Source organism: Molothrus ater, chromosome Z (assembly GCF_012460135.2).
Source record: "Molothrus ater isolate BHLD 08-10-18 breed brown headed cowbird chromosome Z, BPBGC_Mater_1.1, whole genome shotgun sequence".
Taxonomy (NCBI): domain Eukaryota; kingdom Metazoa; phylum Chordata; class Aves; order Passeriformes; family Icteridae; genus Molothrus; species Molothrus ater.
Window position 1 is genome coordinate 33862068 of NC_050511.2, and position 21012 is coordinate 33883079.

Below are 21012 nucleotides of genomic sequence, written 5' to 3' on the forward strand. Positions count from 1 at the left end.
GAAGAACAGTGGCTGTAGCAAATAACCTGGACTAGTTCACATTTTGGAGGCCACAAGGTACATGTGTAACAGAAAGGGGGAGTTAGGAGCATCCAAGAGATAATTCAAGGAATTGCAGCAAAAGACAAACACAGAGTTAATACTACACTGAATATAGCAGCACGCAGGTACCAGGTGAGCCTACACCTCTCCCTCTAGAATATTACTATTTATAATATGCATATGTTTATGCAAATAAGAAATAATCATGTTTTGTAGTTCACATCAGTCAGCCCATGTAAAAATGGACAAAAAGGAATCAGATCTGGGTTTCAAGGTGCATAGAAATTAAGCAATTTAGACCATTATTTAAAAGCATGTAAGCAAAAGTCCGCCATGTTAAAGGATTTTACTCAATGCTACCACTCAGTGTTTTACATTAATATGGCATTTCATTCATTTTGAAGGACATGAGCTTAATTTTGCCAGATTCCTTGCCTATCAAAATTCAGCAACCTGTTACTGTTATTTTTTTCTTGAATGTAGCCACAAGCTAGAAGTATTAATTGTCTAGACTTATCTGTAAGTGCAAAACCTATCTCATACTTGACTACCCTGTAATGCTTTAATGCTTTTCTCAGCCTAAAGCATGGAAATTACAAATGAGTTAATGCTCTCTGTAGAACAGACAACAGACTGAACTCACACACTTTGAAGGGAAATTCAGCTTTTCAGGGTTTCTACAGGATTCAAAAAAGTTTCAAAAGTATTCAAAAATACTGTTTACAGTATTTCATAAAGCATAATGGGCTTTTCAACACCAGGAGATGTAAGCCCTTCAGAGAAACTTTTAGGGACAAGACAAGACAGAATGCTATTACATTATTTCTGTCAAGCTGACCAGATAAACTTCCAGGTCAGAAAGTCCACAGAGGGATGCAGAAAACTGATCACTTAATGAGAAGGTATTAATTTCTTAGAATGAAATTGGAGGAATGGAGAAAAAGAAAAAGCCATGCAGTCTGAAGCATCCAGAAGACAAAAAGCAATGAAGCTATGTATTTTAAGAATGACCATACTGGTCATTCCCTATATTCAGGGAAAGAATTTGATCAAAACATGCCACATTTTGTTGTTCACACTTAGGCAACATTCTTGCTTTTGTTAACTCAAGAAACCTAAAATTAAAAGGTTCAGAAAACTACCAATAAAAAGGAAGCTTCCTATTTTAACCTTTTTAACTATTACTCCTCAACTCCAAATTCTCTGCTGGCATTACTTAAATTTCTTACACTTGTGCTTAAAATTTATCAATCTTATCCAGTCTGCTGTTAACAAATATTAAAGCAATGGCTCATGAAGTTTTCCAGAATGCAATCTCGATGTTTTATTTGCAAAAACATTAAAAAGACTCTTGCACCTTATAAATGCAAACAGAAAACACTGCACATGCTTCTATGTAAATGTAACTATAGCTGTAACAGTTCTGTTCTTCAGGAGGCCAACAGGTCTTTCAGACTATACATGCTACTTAGTTTTGCTTTGTTTTCAAAGATTCTCTTCAGCAGACTGAAGATTCTCACACTAGCTCCCTCTTACCTCCAGCCCAGAACCAGGCTGGTTCAAAATAAAGATAGGCACTGGCATTACACTTAAAATTTCACAGCATGAAGGCTTTCTCAACATCTCTATCAGTGACTTGGTAAAGGAAGCAAAATACACTCATGCAGTCTGCAAATAACAGTCAACTGGAAAGTGAAGCATCTGACACTTCACAGCAAGCAGAGCTTGCAGAAGGGACCCAGGCAGTCTGGAAGAATAGGCTAACAGTAGCCTCATGAAATAAAATGAGGACAAATGCCCAATAGCAATAACTACCCCAACAAGGCAGAGCCCTGCAGCCAGGAGGCTCGGGCTGTAACACAGCCTGGGCGGGCCATGAGCTGAGCCAGGGCCCAGGCAGCAACAAGGCGCCTGGGCAGCAACAATGGCCATCAGTGTCCCAATTCCTGTGAGGTGGTCACAGCCCTGGGAGCCAGGGGAGGCTCAGAACTATATCCTCTGCTTGGGTTTTTGTCAGATCCTATCTACACACAGTTTGGATCTCTTAACACAAACACCACCAACAAAATAGTGGGAGGTAAGAGGAGGTAACTGAGACCATGGGGCTGGAGACTGCAGCAAGAAGCAGCTACAGGCCTAGGGCTGGCTCAGGTGGAAGGAGGGATGGCTTCAGGGGCATCCAAGGGGGCTTGAGCTCCTCCATTCCCTCCCATCAGCATGGCACTGATCACAGGGAACAGAGGAGACACAGGCTCTTCACAGTGGTGTGTGGAAGGAGGCAAGAGGCAGCAGCCCAGCCTGACACATTAAAGGCTTGGGCCCATAGCAGCAGAGCCGAGCCCAGGGAGAGTTTCACACCCAGCAAGGAGGGGTCAAGTCCTGAGCAGACCTCATGGCTGAGCCTCCCATTGTCCCTGACAGAATGAATGACGCTGTCATTGTGTGAAACACAGAACAGTTTCACAGACAAAGCGTAAACCTAAAGGTTTGGCCTTTTGGGCTCTCTCATCCCTCCAAATGGGCAAATTTCCTTTTGGCTTTTTCACATCACTTAATTCTGGCAACACATAAAGAAGTCAGTACATTTTTCTGATTCAGACTGTGCAACATGTTACATAGATTTAAGAATGTTTGTTTATAGTTAAGAGTTTTGACTTGTTCTACCTTATAACTACTAAATTCATTTTGCTTAATATAGAACTATAGAACCTCTTTCAATGAAAGATGTTTTATTTTCTTATTACTTCCATCACACTATGATGTTTTTAAGGAATGCACATGCTCATTTGTTTACCCATTCCACTTTAAGACATGTACCAAGCTTGTGTATGAAATTAATCACAAAAACACTTCACTTAATTTCACTGTTAGGTCAGTCTTTCTCATTGTACTAATCATGCACCAGCAACAAGCAGCAACATCTTTATTGTGATGGCTTTTGACATGGGTGCAGGACTCACCCCTCCTGCCTTTAGCAGCTTTCTTCTGAATTCCTCTGTCGGGTTGTTGAATGTGAGCTTTTCACAGCGGAGGTGATTTACAGGTGGGTGGCCTTCAAGGTGCAGGAATAAGTCATAGTCAAATCGAACTTTCTTAGGTTCTTCCTGAGGGTTGAAAATAACCAGATAGAAACATCTAGCACCAAAACTAACTAAGTTGAAAACAAAGGCTACATAAAGACTGTCAATTAAAATTAAATAATTTTAAATCATTCTCTGTGTTCTCAGACACACAAGGTCTTACCAAATTACGGAATTTACCAAATGTCAGCTGAGCTACAGTAAATCAGAGAAGCTCCTATTAGCCCATGATAACACAAGGTAAAATGCATGAATTTCATGAAACCCTGACAAGGCTTGCTTGACACTGTTAAGTCATGTTTGGCCCAGGCTACAGATAGGTACATAGGCAAGTATCATGGTTCAGCTGACACAAGGTAACTCAGTCAAAAACACAATCACATTTCTGAGCCCTAGAGAGTACTGAACATAGTGGAGTAAGTTTTGAACACAAATTTCTCCACAGCAGCCAAACAACTGATTTCTTCGCAAGTTATAGAAAGGGGGAATTATGAATCTGCTGCAACCAACTACATTTGATCTCCTACTTACAGGGTCTGCTCATTTCTTAAAGAAACTTCATTGTCTTGAACAAGTGGGGTCAGATAGATTTCAAGTTTCACAAGAACTTTCAAGCAATTAAAATTCTCTGCCATTGCAGTGAAAAAATGAAATTGAATGTTCCCTGTACCAATACAGAAAGAGAAAAAACACAAAAGGCAGATTTATCTCAGGAGAAATTACCAGTGCTCTAGTGCCCTGGGAAAGCCTCAGCTGAAAAAGGAAAGTAGCTGCATCAAACAGACTTCAGTATCTTCTATCTTGTAATACAAACTAAGTCCATTTTGTGTTACACATTTACACAGTCCCTACTAGAAGCTGTATATGCATTAAATGCTTTTTTAAGATACTATCAAGCAGCCCTTCCTCCAAAGGTCCTGATGTGCAATGGAAGTCACCAAATCAAGCCTTAGGAAAGAATTAAAAAAAAAAAATTCATCTTGAAAAAAGTTTCAGTAAAAAAAAATTCAAGTTGAAAAAACCATGAGGGAAGGGAAGGAAGAGATACAGCAAAACCTTAGCACATATCCAACACTGCATGAAATTAAAATACATGTTCTGTTCAGTGACAGATGCTTTAGAAATTCACATTAACCATGCTGAATTTTGAGATAGGAGTCCAAGTATGGGAAGAACAGAAAACATAGAAATCTCAGTTATTTTGAAAGTTAACTCAGAAGTTTCAAACACTCAGCCAAGAGACATCCTAATCTGTCCCATCTCTAGACTTAGAGCACAAACAATAAAAGGAGACCTGAAGTTGTCTGTTTCTGAAGACAAAAGAAAGCAGTTCCCCTAGATGAACTTTTTTCACAGTTCTGACAGTTCATAGAAATGAATGACATCATAGAAATAAATGACATCATTTTCAAAGGCAAACATGGATGATACTTCTTGTTGTTAGAAATATTAACATGATTTTGTGCAGAAAAAAATTGAAGCAATTTATTCCCTGATCTGCTTAGAAAACAGCAATGTTGCTATAGGCAACATGTTGGTACCAGCAGCTTTGCCATAAAAGCCAAGTTGTAATAATTCATGAACAGTAGTCTTCAAACAATTTTCTGGAAAGTCAGGTGAACATAACCAGTGAATAAAAAGCAGACTTACTACACAAATGACCATCAGTACCACTGCACTGCCATTATTTCAAAATGGAGGAGATAGAATGTGCTGCAGTTTATGAGCCTTCTCCTATATGAACTGCATTTTCCAGAGTAGGAGTCTTTGACCTAAAACCATTCTTAAGGACATTGTTTCAATGACTAACAACCATAGCCTGCTGTTGCTGAATTTGGGAGGAGAGCTTGGTTGTAATTTCCATAACTCTTTAAAGCTTGGAATATTTTTCTATAATGGCGAAATATATATATTAAATTTTCCACCAATTTCTGTTTAGTCCTAGAACAGGATCCTCTGTGGCCCAGGTAGTTTCCTGTACCCTTCCTTTCTCTATCCATGAGGGTATTTTCTGAATCAGAAATTCAGCAGCTGTCTACCTTTAATAAATGATGACGGTATGTCTCTCCTTCCTCCTTCTGTCTATGTCTTCCTTTTCTGTATTGGAGTACCTGTGAACTGCTTAGGGGGGAAAGAACAGCTGAGTCTGGAAAAAGTAGTAATTTGCCTGCTCAATTTTTGTGCCACTCTTCCTTTGTATTGCACCCAGCCCAGGGAAGCACATGCTGCTGCAGCTGTGTGACAGACTGACTGACTCACAGTCCAACTGTTCCTCGTTGTATTACATGAGACCAACAAGGGGTGAGGGATGTTTGCAAACTTCCTAATTCCACATGTTGCTTGAGGGTAAGGCAAGTTGTAATCACCGCTGCCCTCTTGATCTCAGTCTAAGCCACAACTTCTGCTGGGGAACACCAGAGACTTGTTGTCTCCACACTCAAAAAAAGCAGCCACAAGTCTGGTGGAAAACAAAAAGAGAAATATTGGGCAGGAAGCTTTCTGTAGAGATGCTCAATGATTGACTCACTGTCTTCTACTTTGTCTGTGGGATGAACATCATCTACTTTGTCTGTGGGATGAAGAGACTGGGCTGATTTTCATTAGATTTTCTGAATGAATCAAAACAGTTTCCCTAATAGTAAAAGGGCTAAAAAGCATACAAAAAAGTCTGATCAATTCACTGACCCAGTTCTGTTTCATTTTCAACAGCAAACATGATAAATCAAGACCTGCTCTTACAGATTGATACAGGGAACATGTCAGAATTACCTATTCAAAACCTAAAACTTCCAAAGTGCCTGAACAGAATTACCCACACCTCACACCTTAACAGGGCTTTCTGTGAAAGATAAAACAATACACACTTAAAGACACCCATAGCTAACCCCAAAAGAAATTTTAGGTGATCAAGGTTTCAGAAAAAGTCTTTCAAAATGCATTTCTATTTTCTTTCTCTTTTAGTCTTTTACAAAGTATTCAACACAGTAAAGATATAATTTTGACTTGATTAAAATAGTAATTTCATTATAATCTTGATAATATAAAATAAACACAGGTATCTTTGAATCGTGTTAAGTACCATAACAGCTCCAAGGCACATGACATATAAAGGGAACCTGAATAACTTTGTATATTAAGGTAGTGTGCATTAAACTTGGCAAGATTTTGCTCTTTAATTTCACACAAATCCAGTTCTTTTTATCTGTACTAGTTATTAGTAATGCAGACCCCGTTATGTACAATTAAAGAAAACCTCTGTATTTGCTATGTGAGAGACTCACAAGAAGTGCAGCAGCTACTTAGGATGTAAGGTATCACAATAGCATAAGTTTTGCAGAATGGCACTAGATTTGGCTTGAGGCTGGTAATGTTGAATATAATGAGTACTCACATGCAGTCTAAAATAATGTTTTTTAACAGATAAAGGATGCAAGATTAAAAAAAGACTGTTTTGAAAGATCAAAACCGGAACCAATTATAAAGATTTGTAGTACTAAATAGTACAATGTAATACTAAAATAGAACAATTCCTTCATTGCATAATCAACATAATCAAGACTGGTGTAATTTCCTCAAGTTTAAGTGGCTCTTTAAGCATTAGTTAAAGTCTGTCCACTCTTTAGCAGGGCTAGTAATTCTTCTCAATAATTATATTATTCTTCTCTTTTTCAATAAGGCAATTTTAATTTCAAAGAGTTATCTCCTAAATACTGTCCACCAGTAGTCTATATTGGATGCAATATTATTTAACTTCTGCATCAGTGCCTTGGATGAAGGGGCAGGTGCCCCCTCAGAGAGTTCACTGATGACACAGAGCTGGAAGCAGTGGCCGATACCCCAGAGGGCCGTGCTGCCCTTCAGAGGCTGGAGAGAGGGGCAGAGAAGAACTGCCTGAAATTCAACAAAGGCAAATGCAGGGTCCTGCACCTGGGGAGGAAGAACCCCGGGCACCAGCACAGGCTGGGGTCTGATCTGCCGGGAAGCAGCTCTGAGGAGAAGGGCCTGGGGTTCCTGGTGGACAGCAAGCTGTCCATGAGCAGCAGTGTGTCCTGGTGGCCAGGAAGGGCAATGGTGTCCTGGGGTGCATTGGGAAGAGCAGTGCCAGCAGGCTGGGGGAGGTGATCCTGCCCCTCTACTCAGCCCTGGTGAGGCACAACTGGAGTGCTGTGTCCAGTTCTGGGCTCCTCAGGACAAAAGACACATGGAGAAAGTCCAGCACAGGGTGACAAAAATGATGAGGGAACCTCTTTTAGATGGAAAGGCTGAGAGAATTGAGTCTGCTCAGCCTTGAGAAGAGATGACTGTCAGGGACCTCACTGTTAACAAGTATCCAAAGCACTGTTAACAAGTATCCAAAGGGAGGGTATCAGATGATGGATCCAGGCTCTGTTTGGTCATGCCAAGCAATAGTACAAGGGTCAATAGGCACAAACTGATGCACAGGAAGTTCCACCTGAACATGAGGAAGAGATTCTGTAACGTGCAGTGATCAAGCACTGGAACAGATTGCCCAGAGAGGTCATAGAGTCTCCCTCATTAGGGATATTCAAGAACTGTCTGGACACAATCCCGTGCCATCTGCTCTGGGATGACCCTGCTTGAGCAGGGATGTTGAACCAGATGACCCCATGTGGTCCCTTCCAACCTGACCCATTCTGTGACTCTGTGAAATACAATTACGCAATTTTACATGTTACAGTAATACTGGGTTGAGAAACAGCATTGATAAAGATAGTTTTAAATATAATTCTTAACCAAGTTTACAAATTGAAGTTCAAAACTTAAAAAAACCCCTCACTTCAACATGATTTTTTTTCTTATGAAAAACATGAGATTCCATACCTTGTTTTTGAAGTAAACCTCAATTGGTAAAATGAAACCAGCATATCCAGATTCTTCAACTTTGTAGGGTGGGTCCTTGCACACTGAAACAGAGAAAAAAACAGTATTTAACAAAAAAAATTCTGAAATTCATAAACAAAGTACACGAGTAAATCTGTGACAATAGTTCTACGTGGCACTGTTAAAAAACTGCACACTTGCAATAGGATAGATCTGTGCACAACTCAACCTGAATTTTGCAGGCAAATTTTTCTCGCCTGCATAAAACCTCCACTTTATGGATAGGAAATCTATCTCAAATTTGAAAACTTTATTATTGGGAAAGGGGGGACATAACACAGCACTTCATCATATAGTGAAGAACATTAGGAAGGTTAACTATGGTATTATGTTTAAATAATATCCAGATTTTCCTTAAAGGATTCAGACTTCAAGAACAATACTGTGCGTATTATTATAATACCATAATACCATCTTTTTCTCAGTTTAATTTCTCAGTTTAATTATTTTTATTTTAGCTATAATTCTTTTAGGTTTTAGCTACTTTGAGTCCCCATGGTACTGAATAGCAGATCTCTGAAGAAAGTGGCACTAGCTGTCAACTCCAATCAGTGACAAAAAGTAGATTGTTACAAAACTTGGAACAGAAGCCATCTCTGCCTTCTCCTGTTTGATTGCATAGCAGTCTCATTGTCTTCAGTCTCAGAACTCAAGTCTATGTAACATATGAGCACAAAGGGAGGCTAAGCTTGAGAAACCATGCATATAACTGAGTTCAACTCTGATGCTTCCAAATGCTGCATGTATGACATGCTATGTATGAAAAATCATGTCTATGGCACTACCATCTCACTGAAGGTTTCTCCACTTTAGGCTGGTAGAATGATGCAGTTTATAACACAAAAGGCTGACTTCATCAAAAGCATCTCCTCTAGCTCTGTGAACCTAGCTGACTGGAAAAAAAATTCAAACTATCAGATGAATCACAACTTGCTCAGACATATACTCCTTTCAGAATTGCCTGGTAGTTTACAAAAAGAATGTATTGCAATTAACTGTACAGAAACTGGTTACCAAAATTATTCTTTTTAGCAAAGCACCACAGATAGGCACTTAAAATCCTTTATCATCCTGAAAACATGACAAGGCCCATCAGACACACCCAGGAACATAAACACTCTTATGTTCCCAATAGTACAATTAGTACTGCAGCTTTCTGAGGACGTGCAAGCTTGGCTAATCCCCAAGCAAACAAACACAGTGGAATTTTCTACTTCTACCTTGCCATTCTCCTTGTTTACTAGCACCAAACCCCTCAAGGGTTAGGGGGATCACAAGTCCTTGTTCACCAACTACAGTTCGCTATCACTATCTCATTCACCACATGAAGTTAACAAAAAGGGAAGAGGGAAGAAGAACAAGAGCAATCTCTGTTTACATGGTTCTGCAACACAGTTCTCTTGAAGATACAGAAGTTAATTTGTTTCTCCTATCAGGAAAAAAAAACCAAAAACAAAACAGAGAAGCCATAGTTCGTAAAGTGGGATTTGAAAGGTTTTGAAAAAAAGCATTATGATGACTGGTCAAATCTAAGAGATTGTTTCAGACCAAGGTCTTCAGTTGGAAACTGGAAGAACCTCCCAGAAGTAGTATTTCCCTTAATATTGGCACATCTTCTCCTAAGATGACTTGGCAGCATTTGAAAAATGTAAATATTATAGTCCTAGTTAAGCACAGAGGTTACAGTAATATGTACTGGCAATTTCTCAGTCAGTGATAAAGGAGTGTTCTTGCTCCTCCTCAACGTGAGGAGAAAGCCTTCACAATATTTTTTGAATGGTCACACACAGAAGATTGAAATCCACTTATACAAAAATGGGGAAAGATTACACAAATCAGATAGAAATGCAGAGGCTTTAGAAACAGTTATTTCAGGCTACATATTTGTGATGTCACAAACATCACATCAACTTCTTCCTGAGCATTTAACTGGTCCAGAAAACCTCATTAGCATAAATATTTTTCATTGCCTCTCTCATTAAGCTCTTCCTGCAGATTTACACAGCTGTTTGCCACGCTGAATAGTACCTTATCAAAGTCTCTCTCTCTCTTCAAAGACTCTGAAACAGCTCCCAGTTTTGACAAAGCCTGGATAATAGGCTGCAGAACAATTGCCTGGAAAGTACTTTGGGTATCTTCCCAAACTGAAAGATGGGCTTTTAACACAAGGAAAATTCTAGTCTTGTGAATGAAACCTTCCTGAAGAGAAAAAGAAGTGATTGAGCAAAGCTCAGTGCTATTGTGTATGTGCAGACTGCAGCTATTACATTTTTCTTGCATTTTTAGTGGGAGCCACCACTGACAGAACATACTGACAGAAATGGCATTTCTGTGCACTCTGAAACAGCACTCCCTGGGCTAAGCCCTTTTTGTTTTATTGAACTGTCAGAAGGAGTACCCAGGGCTGCAGTGACATGTGGTTTAGCCAAGCCAACAGGAAATCATCCTAACAAGGCATGCTGACCAGAGAAAAGAGAAGTGGCAAGAGTTCTGTAAACCGCAGAAAAGGAAGTAAGAAAAATAAAAAAACTAAAATCGCTCAGGAGAGGAGAAGAGGGGGAAAAATCCCAAACCTGTAGTGAAAAAGGTAAAGAGAAACAAATGGAAATTGCAAATGTAGACCAACAAACTCAACCAACAACAGAAACTAGGAACGTGTGATTTTGAAAAAGGAAGCGCCCTAACAGATTTCCCAAAACTTGCTAGGAAAAAAGTGACTGTGCTAAATGAGGTACATAAGCAGAAAACACTACCTTATTACAAAAATCTGAGGGACAGAGGCATTTTACCTCTGACTGCTCCTTTCCTTTAAAGTGGCACCTAAAAATCCATTTCAAGTACAAGACCAAGTGTCTTGAACACCATTTACCACTAAGACTTTATTATTATGGTCAGATTTATTTTTCCTAAGGAAAAAGCTTGTATGAACCCAATTTTCTCCCTCTCTGCTGTATCTTTTGTCTAAGTTGTCCAAACTCAAGGCAGTCTCTACAACAATTAAAGCCCTGAAGGTTCCCACAGACTCAGCTAAAAACTGGTGTCTGATAAGGCAGTTCCAGGGAACATGACTGAGATGCAGGAAGAAGCAGGCAACAGCATACAGAATAACAGAACAATTATAAGTGTTTCCTGTCACAAGTGTTGTAGGTCCAGGAGAAGATAAGTAAAAAACATAAGCAAAATTATACATATTTCTTTACATGCACTGGCCACAGAATAAAATATGGGGAGTTTGTTGCCTGTGTAAGGCAAAATAAGGAGCTTAGCTCAGCTGATCAGAGCATGGTGGGAAAAACACCAACATTGTGCATTCAATCCCTGTTCAGGCCCCTTAAATGTTGAACTCAATGATCCTTGTGGGTCCTTTCCAACTTAGAATATTCTGTGAGTTCATGGTACTGACCTGTTATTGTATGTTTGCCATGATCATCTCTTCTCCCACAAACAAAAAATTTAGTCCTAATGTATTTGCAAATACATTTGCTAAACAGATAAATCAATTAAAACTATTTTAGGTGCAATTTTGAAATAAAAATAGGACCTCATGCAACATAATCATAATGCTGAAGTCTGTCCCTTATGTTCACCATGTTTCATTGTACTGTGGGGTGAACATCGCAGTAATAGGCAGTAACACTTGGTATGTTTAAGGCCACAGAATGGAAATTAGATCAAACGGGTCTCTAACTATGGCTAAATCTATTGTGAAATGCTGCACAGGAGCTTGAACACAGGTGAAATCAGATGACTAGTTAAGTTGTAAAAAGATAGAGGGAATAGAGGAAGGTGTAAAAGCCAGGTCCTAGGATAAGAAGGTGGAATGATGGTTTGCCTTAACGCTGAAAAACCATACACATGCACACATGTACAACTGCACAGGGGATGAATTCTAGTCCTGCACACACTTCAGGTGATCATCTACAGTATACTGTCACTTAACCTCCTGTGAGAGAGGACTACTCAGGCACTCAGCTGCAAGGCTAGCTGTACTACAAACACTTCATGAACAGGAATAGTCAGAAACACACTGGTTATGCTGATGCGTTCATTTTGAGCTACATTCCTATACAAACAGGTTCCAGTAATTCATAGATGATGAGAAGTTATGGAAACGCTCTTCAAACAAAACCTGCCTTCCAGCAACTGCAAGGTATCAATGGGCATCAGTAACAGCAACATTATCACTACTACTACTACTAGTTTTATTAATAAGGATTTCTTCTCAATAATGATCTGTTTACATTACATTGCCTAACCATACTATCAAGAGGCCCTGCAGAGAGACCTTGACAAATCAGAGGGCTGGGCAATCACCAACTGTATGAAGTTTAACAAAGAAAAGTGCCAGATTCTGCAGCTGGGATGAGGCAACCCTGGATATGTGGAGAGACTGGGGAATGAGACACTGGAGAGGACTGCTGCAGAAAGGGACCTTGGCAAATCGGGATATTCCATGAATCTGTGACACTCATTCTGCACGTTAGAAAGAAACGAGAGTGTTCAGTTCTCATCCAGTGCGTTCTATAACTAAATTATTTGATAATGCCTGCAGAATGAGTCACCCAAGATCACCGAAAGGCAGAAAAGCATTGATGATTACCTGTCCCTTGTTCTATCAGAATACACCTTCTATACAGCTCACATAAATTGCTTAAATCCTTTATCTCACATGATTTATTTCTTTATTCCGCAAGTGAGGCACTACTTTTTTCTTTCTCAAATGCATTCCCATGTGTTGCATGGGACATTATGTCTGATGTGTTGCATCAGACATTAACTGACACTGAAGGAACAGGTGCAATCAAGCCACAATGCCACATTTTACTAACAGTGACTACATTGAAGCCTTTCGACATAATAATAACAAAATTCTAGTTAAAGCTATCTTTCTTAAAAGCTTTAACATGCAATTCACTTGCCAGTTTAACACTGTTGAAGACATCATTATGAATAGATTTTTTCTTTATTAAAAATACAGTCAGAATGAACAAGTTAAGGCAGAAGCTCCCTTCAAGCAGATTTCAATGCCACATCAGAATAATGCAGAATAAAGTCTGCAAGAATTCACACATATTTTATGCAACCTGCAGGATACTTCAAGTGGGTGCCTGTAAGAAGTGATGCCTTAAAGATAACTGATTTAACAATAAGGATTTTTGTATGAGTATCTTATAGATATTTGCTCATTATTTGCTCATACTGGTCACACTCTGACCCACTATTTCATCTATTCAACACCACTTTCCTTAAAAGTCGCAAAACCAAGGGGTGGCATTCATTTTCAGAGGAAGGCAGATTTTGGTACCAAATCCCTCCTACAACAATAACTCAGCTTTAAATATTCAGCTGTGATTTTTTTAAAAGCTCTTCAACTCTGCTATTCTGCAGCTCACCTTGCCAACTTGAAAGGTCCAGTATATGGATTCTTAAAAAAAACCAAAACAGCCTGGAAGAGAATGACTCTGTTATCTTCTATATTCAGGCACATCTCAGCCATTAATATAAAAAAAAATTCTAGGCAGGTTCAAACCAAAACTGGAAAAAATTACTAAGATGAGTGTGGTTTAAATGGTACATCCAAGACTAGGAATAAGGATAGTCCATTTGCTTCACACCTTTTGCTGACATGTACTTCATGAGAAAGATAAAACCCCAAGAAAAAAACACCAAAGGCACTAGAAGTTCTAAGACTGGGCTCTCAGCACTGGAGTACATTCTCATATTGTATAGAATCTACAGCCCATGGGATTTTCCATTTCACGCAGAAAAACAGGTCCCACAATTGCAAGATTTGAAGTAATTTCTTTCTTGGTTATTAATTATATAGCTCTTCTTCCCATTAAAGACTTTGCACAGAGAATATTTTTTCTTAACCTCCATACAGATACTTAACACAAATCATATATAAATATATGACATAAATCTCATTCTCTATTTTAATTTCATTATGCTATGCAAGGATCCAACTGGGAATAAGCATTTCAGAGCCAACAAAGTTAGTCTGTATAGCAGTGGTGCCATAACTGTGTCAAAATTTTGGGATAAAAGAAGTTTTACAAGCAAGCCAAGACTTTTTTTTTTTTTCCATCACACTTCCATCCTTCATGGTTATTTCACTTGACTCATTGCAGAATGAGTAATGAGTAAGGCTGGAAGGGACCACAAGTGAATGTCTGGTCCAACCTCCCTTCTCAGGCTGGGACATCCTAGAACACACGGCACAGGATTGTGTCCAGTTCTTGAGTATTTCCAGTCAGAGAAACTCCGCAACCTCTCTGGACCTTCTCCAGCAGCTCTGTGTCTCTCTTGTCCTGAGGAGCCCAGAACTGGACACAGCACTCCAGTTGTGCTTCACCAGGGCTGAGTAGAGGGGCAGGATCACCTCCCCCAGCCTGCTGGCACTACTCTTCCCAATGCACCCCAGGACACCATTGCCCTTCCTGGCCACCAGGACACCTGGACAGCTGGCTCATGGACAGCTTGCTGTCCACCAAGGATGCCAGGTCTTTCTCCATAGAGCTGCTTTCCAGCAGATCAGGTCCCAGCCTGTGCTGGTGCCTACAGTTATTCCTCCACAAGTGCAGAACCCTTCAATTTCTTTTGCTAAATTTCTTTGTCCTTCAGATATAATATACTGAAAAAAAAAATTGCCTGTATCATCTACCTCATTACCTTCCTGAAGCTGTTCAGAGTAGGCATACATAAGATCATGAATGCTATAATCTACCTCCCAAAATTATTTTAGCAATTGGAGAGTGGGACTAAGAACAGGAAACAAAAAATATCTCTTTCAACCACATTCATACCATTAATGGAAAAATAAAAAAAAGTCTGTTAACTTGAGCAAAACACTTGAGATGTATTAATATGACATGAGGTTAAACTATCAACGAGTATTGCTAAGGCTAGAATAATTATTTATGGAAAACATTAATCTGTCTGTTTTTTCTGCCTGCCACCTAGCATTACTTGTGTAACAGAACAATACAAAGCTCTGCAATCAAATATACCCTGAAAGGGAGAGACTTGTAGTTTGTGTGCAAACATGTTTACAATTAATATGATGTAAATGTATGCTTCAGGCATAAACTGAGTTTAAGCACTGTGTTTGCATACAGATGATGCAAAGGTTGTATACACTGGCATGCACATAATTTATCACAACAATTACACTATTAAGCTGATAGGAATTTTGAGGGGAGAAAACAACCATGTGAGGATAGGGAAGTGGCATATAAAACTACAAATTTCTTCAACCAGAAATAGTTAAAAATGCAATGCTGGTTCTGACCACTGTAGCATGCCTATAGCTTTATTCTTCTCCTTAAGAGAGGCAGAATAGAATAAACTATTTCAGTTGGAAGGGACCTACAATAATCATCTAGTCCAGCTGCCTGAACAGTGATGACACTGTTCAGTGTTGACTTTAAGACATAGTTCAAGTATGTTGTTAAAGACATTGCCCAAATGTCTCTTAAACACTGACAGCTTGGGGCACTGCCCACCTTTCTAGGAAGCCTGCTCCAGCATATTTGACTGTCCTGATATTAAAAACAAATGCTTCCGAACATCCAGTTTCAACCTGCCCTGGCACAGCTTTGAACCAAGCACACAAATCTCATCACTGGGTCCCAAGTAGAAGAGATCAGCACCGCCCTCTCCACATCCCCTCCTCAGGCAGCTGTTCAGGGCAGTAAGGTCACCCCTCAGCCTCCTCTCCTCCAAGCTAGACAAACCCAGAGTCCTCAGATGCTCCTCACAGGACATTCCTTCCAGCCCTTTCACCAGCTTTCTTTCCCCTCCTCTGGACACATTCAGGGACCTTCCCACCCTTCTCAGAGGGGTGCTGGGGCCCAGCACTGCACACAGGACTCGGGGTGAGGCGCAGCAGGGCTGAATCCAGCGGGATGATCCCAATCCCAGCTGGTGATGCTGTGTCTGCTGCACCCCGGGATGGGGTTTGCCCTCCTGGCTGCCCGGGCACACACTGCTGGCTGGCAGCTAACCAAGGCTTCCAGTTCATCCTGTTTGTTTCTCACACTGCATGAGCTGATGAACAAGCATTTCAGATACAATGAAAGATAAATATTTTTATATATATACATATATATATACACACACACTGAAAGGTACAGTATATTAATTCACAAAAAAAGCTAGCCACTGATACATTTCTTCACAAGCTCTGAGTGCTACATTCTACACAGCTGACAAACTCCCCTTTGCACATAAAACAGAAATAGAAGGAAAAGAAATACAGATTGGACCATAAAGGCAGAAAATCTTCAACGTGGCACATGGTCTAACCCTGAATAATTGGTTTTGCTGTAGGCCAATTTCAGCATGAAGTGAACAAATAGCTTTTAAAAATATTTACCTCAAAAATGGCCATATTAATTAAATTGCATTTGCAGTAATAATCTGATGGAAATCTGTAAAACAAAGTGATCAAACTGAATTTTAAGAGATCATAGGTGTCTTAGGCAAAAACTCTAGCTAAGTGTTTTCTTACACATAAGAACCATTCATCATGCAATACTTCAAGTCTGCTCTTTTGAAAAGAACAGAAAAAAAAGTGGACAAAATTGCATTTGCAAATTGGTATTTTTCTTTCAAAAAATGCCACAACATTAATTAGAAAGCTATTGATGGAAATATTAGCAAGGTTTTACTCATTTATATGCTACAGAATAAACAATTTCTTCTGTAATCCCTAGCTCTACTTGTTTCTGAGAGAAGCAACACAGTGTTGTTTCCAATTTTCCAGTCCATGACGTCTTTCCAATTTCACTGTTGAGTTGCAAGTATTCAGTAATAAGGAAATAGTTCTCATTGTAATTCTTAAGGAACACTTTTGGGGGTCATAATATTTTAGTTATGCAGATCTTGGAAAAAAAAAAAAGCTTCCTAATGACAATTACATAGGCAAACTGCTAACATTAATTTTTTTGACCAAATACCCCAATCTTTGTTCAGACAGCATTATCACACCAAAAATTCTTCTAAAATCACTGGAAAAGCTAAGTTTTGACTTTGTGAAGAATAATTCAATGCAAACATTAAACTTTTTGCCCTACACAATGTATTTATCTTGCTTTGGTATGCCTCTGGAACATATAACATATTTTCTCCATGTAGTGTATTGATTAAATAACAGCTTGGAAAACAAAGTAGAAATAATTCAGTGTAAACATCTTGAATAAAAATTAGAGTGTGTACCACCAGTGAGACATACAGGAAACAAGTAAGCTTAAACACAAAAAGACTGCAGAGGAACAGAAAACTGCACTTTTCTTCAGTTTTGATAAGGGGAATGTAAAGATTCTCCTTGAGTGAAGAAAAGTAATTCAAACCTGCAAAATTATGCCTGTATAACAATTTCAACCTAAAATACATCCTCCATTTAACATTAGTTTATTATGCTTTCAGGAATTAGAGTAGATATTGTCTAGAGGACATTAAATTAGTCAAAATGAATCAGCATTTCATACTAGCATATCATGTGCTTTCAAAGTTTTTTAGTTAAGTTTTTTATATAAAAGCAGATTTTCTTGCTTGGAGAAAATTTATCCGAAGTATTATTTCCCGTAGTAGATGGGCTGATTGACAATAGTTAACTGCACAAGAAAGGTTTTTAAAATCTGGCATATTTAATTCTGGAGGTTTCTTATCTTTCTTATTTTTTATTTGATGGGGTTTTTTTTTTGTTTTTTGGGTAACTGGTTTTGTTATCTGTTTTACCCCCAACAAAGTGGGGGGTAATTACCTGAAGCTGTAATTGGAGGATTAACCCTGACATGTAAATGGCCCAAACTTATAACTGCATGAAAACTTGTGATCATTATCTATCTTGGGTGTAGCCCCTCTTGGAGGCTTCTGACTGTCCAAGGTGTACCTGTTGAAGGCCTTGAATAAATACCCACTTTTATTCTCTTAATCTTGTCTAGCTTCTGTTTTAGGTACCCACTCCAAGGCATCAATTGTACAAGCTGGAAAGCAAAACAGTGAGAGATTCCAAGTTAGAACTGCAATTGTATAGGAAAATATAAAAGCAAAAACCACTCTCTTAACCTGACAGAGTCAGGATGCAACCTGACACCCTGTTGGTCAGGGTGTTGGCAGCAGTCTGATTAAATGGTGGCTGCAATCCTGAAGTGATCAATGTGGTTATAGCAGTGGTCCTGTAGAAGGGTCTGATCTTCCTCTGAAGGTCCAGTGGTGGCTATGGACTCTTGTCCTCTGGGAATTCAGTGGAATCCAGTGGCCATTTGTGGTGTTCCAAACCTCAGATTATATCCAAGTAGGAATGCTTGGTTCCTCCCCCTGGGCACAGCATCTCACAAGACCTTGAAAACCCATTAGCAGAGATAGCCCCTGGAGGGAGTTATCATGGATTACTCATGGACGAGATAACACTGCCCCAACAAGGTTTTAACAGTTTATAGAAATGGTGATAGAATACAAACTTTTTGGTTACATCTTACATTGTCACCTAAGACAGTGGTTATTTTTTGGGGTTTTTTTTCACTAGCAATTGCCCTAGGAAACTGTGTGAATACATACATTTTTTATTTTCTTCCCAGTCTGATATTCACAGATTTGAGAAAAGAACACCCCTAGAGCACAGTGTGCATGCAATTTATTTTTCAGTTAAGAAACAAAAAGAAAATCTATGTGTCTTTGTTTCCCTAATCAGAGCAAAACTCTAAACAGGCTTCATTTTTCTGTATTTTTTCAGAAGCCTAAGGCCTTCCACCAGCCAAGTGTTTTAAAAATATCATGATATATCAAAAACAGGCGATGTTAGTTTTTAAATTCATGATGATCCTAGTAATTTAATTTCAGAAAGGTAAGCACAAAACTCAACAGACATCAGTCACAAGTCTGTCACATTTTTGGAGCATCTGTCTTTGACTTTCTTTAAAATTGCCTTTCAAACTAGAACTCCAAACTAGACAGTTAACAGAAAAATTGCCCCTTTTTTTTCTCATGTGACAAGATATTCTGCTGCCATTTACTATGGTTTCCACTGCAGGTAGGTAACACAGGAGCCTTTGGACACTTCTGGAGATTTCAAAGGGAATGCAGACAGCAAACACCTAGACCCAAGGACAGCAACCCATAAGTGTAGTTAGTGAAGGGTAAAGAAAGTACAACTTGTGGCTAAAAAGCACACATCCTCATTCAAAGCAGGTGGAAGGGGAAGATTTAATAGACAGCAGCATCAAAGTCTCATTGGTGCAGAAGCTGGACAAGTAGCACCTCAAGCTGCAAGCTCTGGGTTGGGGTGTACAGGCACTGGAAAGGGTTCCTCCTTGCAGGTGCTGCTCTCCCCTACCCATACATTTAAGGGAGCACTCTCTATCTTATATAAACCTACATGCACCCTAATACTTGTCCTCTAAAGCAGACCTCATAGCAAGTGAGGCTGAACCCCTTTTGTGATGTGGCCATCACACATCTCCTCTGCAGCAGCAGCAATCAGCAGCCCCCCACTCAGCCTGAAAACAACACCCAGAATCACCTCCTTGCTCCACACCACCTAGATGTACTTGTGTTCCCCATGTGCTTCCCTGCCACCAGTCATAGTAAGGGCTATCTCTGAATAGCTTGTTATCTGAGATATTGAACACCACAACAAAAAAAAAAAAAAAAAACCAAACCTTTTCCTCAAGTAAGAAGATTACAGTGTCAGAAAAATGCCCATCCACAGCCTCATGCTGAGTGAGCACTGAAGAACCTTCCCACAAGCAGCATCCAACATACTACAAACAAAAATAAAATTGAGACTGTAGACTCTCTGGTGCACTTTGGTACAAAAAAACTGAAGTGAAGCCAGTAACACACCAGTAAGAGCCCCACATCTGAAAGGTGCAGAGAACCTTGAGGTAGAGCAGAGTGAAATGGCTTTTGTTCCAGCACACAACTTTCACATCCATCTTCAGGAACTGACTACTGTCAGCAGCAGAACTTCAGCCATGTGCTTCAGAAACTAAAAATGCTTCCATGGCTGTTTGCTATGCCATTTTAGAGAGACTGATATTACAAGAAATGCTAAAGGAGATGGAATAAATTAGTCACACCTAGAAATGCCTAAACAGGCTTGCTGCAGGTCTTGAGATGAGAGATATGTAGATCTCTGCTATTTAATAATTATTTGCTTTAAGAGTCCTCTAAGCCAAACCTTGCTAATATAAGTAAAAGTAGGATTAAACCAAGAGAAGTAATCAAAGGACAGGTATTGAAAACATACTTAGTAAATTAAACTATTTTTAGAATATTTCACCACTATCTTCCAAAATGTCCTGAAGTTACTTTATGAAGACTATTTACTTATGTACACAAAAGACAGCATGACAAAAAAAAATTAAGCTGTATAATGGTCCACATAGTAGCAGCAATGGAACATTCTTCATTTTCCTCAGTTGTTTACATGCCTCTGAGGACAGAACAAAGGACCAAACCACCATCGGCTTGAGGGTAGATTTTGGGGAAAGGACAAATCAACAGCATCTTTTCCTTGCACTTTGCTTTAGTTAAGAGCAAAAATAAAGACAGACAGACGGAAATTAACATTGAGCCATTCTCCCTTCACAATTTTTCCTTCACAAGCAATCACAAACAGACTTTCTTAAGCTTTCCCACAGACAGAGCAAGCTGAAGTACTTAAGGCACCGAGAACAAGAGTAAGCAATAGTAGGGATGGCCACTTTACAAGCAGTGGTACACAACAGGAGAGAACTGCCCAGTAATAAAAAACCCACAGTAAAGTCCATTTTAAACAAGGCTAAAAGTTGAATGTGTGGTCAAGACAGTATAACCAGCTCCTACTTGAAGACTTCAGAACCAAGTAAAATATCAGGGTGGACTGGAGAAGTAGCACATAAACATAATATACTGCAGGAAAAAAATCTTTGTGGAACAGAGTGAATACATAAGACTCACCCCAGCAATCTTAATTTTATTTATTGAACAGGCAGACTGTTTT

The 21012-nt window shown here is 39.3% G+C and overlaps 1 protein-coding gene across 1 annotated transcript in view; it reads right to left on the reverse strand.

Moving 5' to 3' along the window:
- Positions 1 to 21012, reverse strand: part of MLLT3 (MLLT3 super elongation complex subunit) — a 119444-nt gene that overhangs the window by 54286 nt on the left and 44146 nt on the right. Inside the window, exons 3-4 of the mRNA XM_036403653.2 lie at positions 7965 to 8047; positions 3003 to 3146 (exon numbers count right to left, since the gene is read on the reverse strand). Of these exons, the coding sequence (XP_036259546.1) occupies positions 3003 to 3146; positions 7965 to 8047 (227 nt within the window). The remainder of the gene's footprint in view (positions 1 to 3002; positions 3147 to 7964; positions 8048 to 21012) is intronic.